The following is an 8830-nucleotide window of genomic DNA, read 5'->3' on the forward strand; positions in this document are numbered from 1 at the left end:
TGATTATTTTCCCTATTAGGTTAGGTTATTGCTTTACTTTCGATACTTACATGTTATGCATGATGATGCTATAGGACTTCCGAAATCATTCGATCCTTGGGTTTGCCTAGCTAATTTTCAATGCTACATTTGGTAGTAGACATGCATCGAGACTAGGCGCATTTTAGGAAAAGTTTATTAGGATATGATTTGAACTAAAGATTTACTTCAATTACATTTTTATTTTCCTGCATTTGGAATCAAAAACTAAAAATAAAACCAATTTTATTCAAAAACTGATTCACATGTCTCATGAAGTTATTTCTTTCTCAGTGTAATAAGGGCAATGTGTTCAGTTTAACAAAAACTAAAATTAAATCCCACAAAATTTGAGCAGATTTTTGCATGTTCACAACTAAGTCACAAACATTTCAAAATCAAAGAAACTCCTTTCAGAAAATAAAAGTTATAAATCAAATGAATTTTCTAATATTTTGACTTTAAACACGACGTTTGTGTTTAGCCCATTAGTTTCCCTTTCATGCTTCTCATGTTAATACCTCAGTCCACTACAATCTTTTTCTGGCCATGTGATGTGTCCTGTTTTACTCTGCAGAATTCTAGTGTTGACATTAGGATGGATTATATTTCTTTCAGCCTTCATTCCAGTGCACTGCCTCCTGAAAGGAAATGACGACTTGAGGAAAAAGATTGAGGTATCAATTCAGATTATTCTTGCTATTTTGCCAGTTGAAATTTTTTGTACACAGACTTCTGTTTCTGTTTTGCACACTAGGAAGACTGCATTTAATGGCTGTTATAACCTGCGCCACATAAATTTTAAGACATCTTTGAAGTTTGAACTCGGTCCATAAAAAGTAAAAAGGACACCTCAACTTTCTGATTTAGCTTAGCTTAAAATACAATGAACTCCTATATGTCAGTTGTCTGGCTGGTACTGAATGGACAATAATTTGTAAATGTGCATAATATTTCCAATTTAAAGGCCTATAATATCCAACTATTTGGTATCATTGTGTTCTACATATTGTTTATATTTTATTATTATTATTATTATTAAGATGGAGGTTTGAGACTTGGTGTCAATTGAGTTTCAGCTCGTAGGCTACTTTTATTGTAGTGTTTTAGTAAGCCTTTACTTCGTTTGGTTTTAATTTTAAACACCTATCGTCGGGCTTCAGTTAAAGTTGCCTCATCGATCATGAAAATCAATCATTTTGTCATATGCTTTATATCTTAGTATTTGTTAATTGTAATATCGTAGTTAAAGGATTTTCCGCTCGAAATCAGATTTTGTAAATCTAATTACTTGTCAGCCTAGTAGGTCAATGCAACAAATTTAAGACAATTTTCTGGAGGACATAACTTATTTATTTTTTCTTTATTTTTTAAATACATGTTTACTATAATTTTATTGACAGATGATGTAACGAAGCAGAGATCATGGCATAAGATGAATACAACTTCTATCTTACTCTTTCTATTTTCATTCCTTTTGGTGGATAGCAACTTCAATGAACTACTAAATTGCTGTGTATCAAATCAATGAACTCTAAATTGCTCAATCATCGTTTCTTTCAGAGGTGTTTGGTGGAGATGATGTGCAGTTTCTTTGTTGCATCCTGGACTGGGGTTGTTAAGTACCATGGGCCAAGGCCCAGTATACGACCAAAACAGGTTTGTCTGATGCCCATTGGTTCTTCCATTGTTTTTATTACCATATCCATCATAATATGAATGTTACTTATTAATAATCTGGATTTCCCTATATTGAACAGGTTTTTGTGGCCAATCATACTTCCATGATTGATTTCATTATCTTAGAACAGATGACTGCATTTGNTGTTATTATGCAGAAGCATCCTGGATGGGTTGGTTAGTGTATAGTGTTATTGTGTTGCTTTTAAATACAAATTGAGCCCTGCCATTATCATCAAAGCAGCTTTCTATTTCTATATTTGCTTGTGGCATACCGTATCTGGGTGAATCAGTTTTTTTTAGAGTAAGAATAATGGTGCTAACATGATTCTGAACTTCTTCTAAGCTATCAACTTTATATTTTTAAATGCTTATCATAATGAAAGTTTGTTTTCAATTCAGAGAATGTGAATAATTTTCTTGATGTGCAAGAATAAAAAAACTTGGGCCTAAATGGCCCTTGAGATGAAGGATGTACCAGAAGACAGCAAAAAAAATAGAAAGACTGATATAACAGACAAGAGCTTGTTATTCACGAAATGAAGTAGTTACAGAAAACAGAAGGTGCATGTATTTTGAGGAACGTGGCCCCTGCCAAACTGATGTCCACATTATTTCTAGCCCTTATTCTCCAATCTTATTGTCTACATACCCTGGTACCTAGCTCTTAATAACTGCCTTCTAGGTAGGAACATAACAAACCTTCCTAACTCTTTCTAAGTTCTTTTCTCATAGACCATAGTTATTGGGGGGCATGCTCTATCAACAGTACCCCAGTGCTAAGTGACACATTGTCCCCAAGATGGAATTCAGGAAAGGTGAGGTTAATCTTCAAAGTGTATAGCTGCTAATTGGGTTCCTTAACTTTGGAAGGAATTGTGGTTTGCTTTCAACGATAAAGGAAGATGGTCTTACCCATACAAGGATCAGATATGAGACATCTTAGTAACATGTATTGAACCAAAATTCAGCTTGAGCTAAATGCAATGCTCGCTGTCTAGGTTTTGTACCCATCAAGCGATGCAAATTAACCCCTGAACATCATTTTTACCACCTTGATCTGGTCATTCATTGGATGATGGTTTGTGTTGCTCATCGGGAGTTGGGCAAAGATCTTCCAAATCCTTTCAAAAACTACTCAGAGTTGATAGCGGCTAATAATAACGGATACACTTGAGAAAAATACAAATGAATTAGAGTGAATTTGATACAGTATGTATTCCCTTTCTAAGAATTTCGTATTTATAAAAGCTTGGGATATATAGGATACAATGAATAAAAGAGAATTCTAGAAGACATTTCTAGGAATTAGGTCCAACACAAAGCACATAACACCTAACAATAAATCTTCTTAATAATTGTTTATTCTAACACTCTCTCAAACTGGATACTAATTGTATTACCAAACTTAGAACAAATAAATTCAATCTGGGGCCTCTCACGGATTTTGTTAATATATCTACAAGTTGATCATTTGATTCAAACAAACTCGGTGAAAATTTCTTTAGACAACAACTTTTCTGTGCTTAGTTCACTCATGAAACACTGGTTTGAAAGCAATGTGGAATGCAGATTATCACAATACATTTTTGTAAGCTGAATATTAAAAAAATTTAATTCTTGTAATTATTTTTCTCATATAAGCTCACAGGCAAGGGATGTCATTTCTCAATACTCAACTTCAATAGATGATCCAATAACAACATTTTGCTTCTTACTTTCCCAAGAGACAATATTTCCTCCAAGTAAAACACAATGTCGTGTAATAGAGCATTTATCCATAGGAGAACGATCACAATGAGCCACAATAGCCAAAAGTTTGAGTATTCCCTTTATCTTCGTAAAGTAGCTCTTGTCCTGGATCCTTTTTGAGATATTTTAGAATACGTATGACAACATTCCAATGATCAATACACAGTTTTTGCATGAATTGACTCACAATACCAAGTGCAAAGGACAAATCTAGTCTAGTAATAGTGAGTTTAATAAGTTTTCCAAATAACCTTCTATATCTTTCTAGAAAAATGATATAGCAAAAAGAAAAAATAGACATTTGGTTGAAATTGCTCTTACCTTATTGCTTGGTGCAAATATGCTTGTTCATTATTGGTGTTCAAAATTGATACCATAAATAGGCAACAAAAAAGAGAAACTATCTTAATGGGAAAAAACTTTCTTCTCTGCCTTATTGCATTCAAAGTTTGTTATTATAAAGACTTTGTCTACACTGAAAGATNATTCCTAGTATGACACCTAGTCAATATTCTAAAAGCATTATTCCTATCAAATAGAGGTAGTACAACTTTTATAGAGCAGTCAAACATAATCCTTAAACGTTTTGGGCTTGGTAATAAGATTCCTTGCGAGGCTCAAGTAGACTACCCCACTATCAGTGAGAGTTTAAGCCTCCTCTCTGGTGGTTAAGGAGGAAGAACCAATCAGCCCTTTCCAAAAGATCAACAACCAATTGATAAGTACCCAAACACTTGAGGAATCCACCCTCAAAACGCTAACTACATATAAAGAAGACTCAAACGCTTAAGTATTCCACGGAGCATCCTTATTACTTAATGTGGTCCAGTGTTAGAGTTGTAGGTGGAAATTTGTTGAGAAAATTACCAGTTGACAGGGAAGATCTTTTCATTTTAAACATCATTTTCTTTTTAGAACTTAAACAAACGCAAGGATGTCCTTTGATCTTCTCACGCTCAACCAAATTAATCATGCTAGGTGCTATTGCATCTTTCTATGGTAGTACACTGTACATTTGTTACTAAACTATATATTCATCCAGATCTACTTTCCTTCAAAGTTCGATGGGCTCTTCACAAGTTAATGCCTGATACATTTCTGAATTTCATCAACAGGATTATTGCAGAGCACTATTTTAGAGAGTGTGGGGTGTATCTGGTTCAATCGTACAGAGGTGAAGGATCGAGAAATTGTGGCAAGGAAGTAAGTATAATTGAAAATGTTGGGAGAATATATCTAAAATCTTATTCTGACGTGATTTTTCATATTTCAGATTAAGGGAACATGTCCAGGGAGCTAACAATAACCCTCTTCTTATATTTCCTGAAGGAACTTGTGTAAATAATCACTATACAGTCATGTTTAAGAAGGTATAGGATCATTTTCAATTGCATTGAACATGAAATGCCTGAGTTTTACACTTTTACTTATACAATAGCCTTTCCTTTTCCTCTTTAATCTTGTCTCCATCCACTTGTATTCTAATTCCTGTAATCTGAAAGTTCTAAATATAATTGAAGCCTCTTCTAATTTTAATGATGTTTAGGGTGCATTTGAACTTGGCTGCACAGTTTGCCCAGTTGCAATCAAGTACAATAAAATTTTCGTAGATGCTTTTTGGAATAGTCGAAAGTAAGAAGTTGGTTTCTACATGATAATTAATTTTTCTTTCTATTCATTCATATTTTCTTTTATTGCTGGATAAGAGTTTCTGTATCTCCTACACTTTCAGACAATCATTCACCACTCATCTCTTGCAATTAATGACATCTTGGGCTGTAGTTTGTGATGTTTGGTACTTGGAGCCACAAAACTTGAAGCCTGGAGAGACATCCATTGAATTTGCAGAGAGGTAAAAGATCTTTATTCCATATTGTATGAACCTATGTTTTGCTGCAGGGAATTGAAACAGTATATATCATTCCAACTGTACAGGGTGAGAGATATTATCTCACATCGTGCTGGGCTTAAAAAGGTACCTTGGGATGGATATCTGAAGTACTCTCGCCCCAGTCCAAAACACAGAGAAAGAAAGTAAGTTAAATTTCTCAATCTCTCAATCATGTTATCATATGATCTTTGTCGCCAAGATTTCATAATTAGATCAGTTCACAAATTCCTAATTCTTGAGAAATTTAAATCCTATTAACCTCGGTCATTTTCAATCATTTGTAGGCAACAAAACTTTGCTCAGTCTGTGTTGCGGCGCTTAGAGGAAAAATAACGCTTTCTCCTTCCCTTCTTTCTACTATACTTGCATTTTGTTTATTTAGATCTTACATGAAGTTACCTGATAAATATTTTCATGATTTGTTGCACTCTGATACGGACAAATTAATAAGAACTGACTAGTTTTAGGTATGAAAACCTTTCGACCTCATGTTTTCCGGCAACAGTGGGTGTTTGAAAAATCAAAGTTAATAACCCATGCAACTGAAAAATATTAAAGAGGTGCATGAAATTTTATTATGATTTTAATAAGGTGTACGATCATTTCTTCTTGCATCTCCTTTTTTTTCTTCTTTCCATATCCACTAAACTTTCAATTTCTAAATTATTCTTTATTTTAAAATTATAATAAAAATATTTGTACTTTTTATTAATATTTTTTTTGATAGAATGTTTCAAAATATATTTTAAAATAAAAATGCATTTCGGTATAACACTCAATTCAAAATATATAAAAAATATTTTAAATTATATATTTTGAAAGGTATTTTTGAATTTACAAATATATTTTAAAATATTCAATATGTTTTAAAAAAAATTACAGGAATAATTGTTCTGAAAATATCTCATTCTTATTTGGATTTGAATCTTTTGGCTATTTCTATGAATTCTTTTTAATTGAAATGTTTTATAATATGAAACATATTTTATAATTTGAAACATACAATGAAGGTTTAATGGTGTAAGGAATAATTAGGAATAATTTGAGAAAGATAAAGTGGATGGATTTGAAAATGAAATTTATAGTGTTATTTTAAAGAATTTAAAAATGATGGTACATTAAATTTGAGATGTGAGAGTAAAGGTTATAAAAAATTTGATTGATTAACATATTTAAAAAAAATTAATAGATTGAAAAGTAAGATTATCAAATTATTCTTAATGTTAAAAGTAATATAAAATTATATTATTATAAATTAAAATTATTTTAGAATTTTTATTAATAAATAAAATTAAAAAAAAAGTATTAATTAAAATAAATAAAGATATAGAAAGGAATTGATTCTCACATCCCTATAATTGGTTTCAACCACCATCACATAACACGTTTCAAGCACAATAGAATCGATTCCTATACAGTTGAAATAGATTTCAACCACCACATAACAAGTTCCATTTCTTTCTTCCAGCATTGCAGAATTGGTTCCAACGATGAGAGATTTGATTTTGTTTCAGTTTTTACTCTGTTTAATCGATTAATACTAGTTTTAATCGATTAAAATGATGCGATTTTGACTCTGAACATCAATTATATAATATGAAAGTACATAGAATCAAAACCATTGAAAATATAAGTCCTAGGCAATGAACTACAATTATTACAAAAGTTTTTCATTGCAATACAAGTCTTCATAACATCTTCTTGAATCTTGATTTCTCTTGACTTGATTTGGACATCATCAAAACTTCATCTTCATCATTTTGCTAACATTCTCCCCATTTTTGATGATGATGAAAAACTCCTTTGATTTAAAGCTTTTAGTAATTATCTAGATAAAAACACAACTTATGGAAGAAAAGAGCATTAGTGAATAAACACAAATAACTTAGCTTTAAACATTTTTCCCCCTTTTTTTATCATGATTAAAAAGTTGTATTTAATTATTCTCCCCCTAAGATAATACTCCCCCTTAATAAAAGCATGTATGCATATGAGCTAAATATATATCAAATTTAAATATTCATTCAAACATACACAATAGGAGATTTAAAACATATAGTTTTAGGATAAAGAACTTAAAAATCACTGTTTAAGCATACAAAAATATGGCTAGTTTTTCAAATTTGCAAAACTAGAATGCATTTAATCGATTAAATCTAGGTTTAATCGATTAGCTTTAATCGATTATTTTGAAGAATAATCAATTAAAAACGCTATTTTTCGTAAAACGCTTAAAAATGCACAAAATGGGTCAAAATGGAATCCTAAGAGATTTCTAAAATTCCTAGATCTCTTCTAATGTTTACCCCTTTATATATGTCTCCAATTTCGTTGTGTAATGATATTTTATTGAGATCTTCATCTTGAGGATTGTCATCATTCTTCACTTCATTTGTTGTCTTCTACAAGTCTTCATCATTACCTGCATCTAATTCATTTGATTCAAGAGGTTTTGCCTTAAGGTCCAGAATTTCATAAACGACAACATGCACGGATTTTTCTATTTCAAGTGTTTTCCGATTGAAAACTCTATAGGCTTTGCATGTTAGAAAATATCCAAGAAAAATAGCTTCATCGGCCTTGGAATAAAATTTTCTTAAATTTTGTTTTCCATTATTTAAAATATTTTACAAAGTTTCTTAAATGATAAACATTAGGTACCCAACTACTTTGTATGAGTCTTTTGGGTTAGATTGAAAAAAAAATGAAATCATTTTACAACCCAAACATATCTATCACTCGAAACACCATAATGCTTAATTTTACATTTATTTGAAGTATGACCCTTTTTCATACAATAAAAGTATGATACAACGTTTGTGTTCCTATAAGTTGTTCATTTTTCTACCCAAGTTCTACGGGTTCTATTGTTATGTTTATTTTTAATTTTAGGAACATATTTGTTTTTAACAACCTTATTTTCATTATTTTTACTACATTCTCCTAAGTTTATGTGTTCTAGTAGTTTCTTAAAATTTTCGCAAGATGCACATTTATCACTACTAGTAAATTTATCCTTTCCAAAAAATAAAATTTTATTTTTTAAATCTTTATTTTCGTCAAAAATATTTTCAAAATTTAAATTTAAGTTTTTATTTTCGTCAAGAATATTGTCAAAATTTAATTTTAATTCTTTGAAATCTTTTTTCAATTTCTTATGAGCTTTATCTAATTTTTCAGATTCTACTATTAAAGCAGCATAAGTTTCATGAAATTCATTATTTTGACTATAATTATTAAAATTGCTAGATGTATTTACTTGGCTTCCAGCGTCGTCGTCCGCCACTAAATAGATGTTTGCTTCTTCATCAGAATTGCTCAAGTGAGAAATTGTTTCGTTGTCATCGCCCCATGCGATGTAGGCTTTCTTTTTCTTGAAGAATTTCTTTTCTTTTATTTCTTTATCCTTCTTTTGATTTGGGCAGTCAGCTTTTAAGTGACCCCTTTCTCCGCAACCATAGCATCTATAGTTTGAGGAAGATTCTTGGT

The 8830-nt window shown here is 31.1% G+C and overlaps 1 protein-coding gene across 1 annotated transcript in view; it reads left to right on the top strand.

Annotated features, from left to right (window-relative positions):
- The window catches only part of LOC106767415 (glycerol-3-phosphate acyltransferase 3), a gene marked incomplete in the record, with an annotated part of 7469 nt that extends 1659 nt beyond the window's left edge, over positions 1-5810 (top strand). Inside the window, 10 exon segments of the mRNA XM_014652299.1 lie at positions 1-19; positions 596-695; positions 1582-1677; positions 1779-1875; positions 4566-4653; positions 4724-4820; positions 4997-5082; positions 5183-5302; positions 5386-5484; positions 5626-5810. Coding sequence (XP_014507785.1) covers positions 1-19; positions 596-695; positions 1582-1677; positions 1779-1875; positions 4566-4653; positions 4724-4820; positions 4997-5082; positions 5183-5302; positions 5386-5484; positions 5626-5674 — 851 coding nt within the window.
- Positions 5811-8830: the final 3020 nt, after the last annotated feature.

The sequence above is a fragment of the Vigna radiata genome, chromosome 7 (genome assembly GCF_000741045.1).
Source record: "Vigna radiata var. radiata cultivar VC1973A chromosome 7, Vradiata_ver6, whole genome shotgun sequence".
Classification (NCBI taxonomy): Eukaryota; Viridiplantae; Streptophyta; class Magnoliopsida; order Fabales; family Fabaceae; genus Vigna; species Vigna radiata.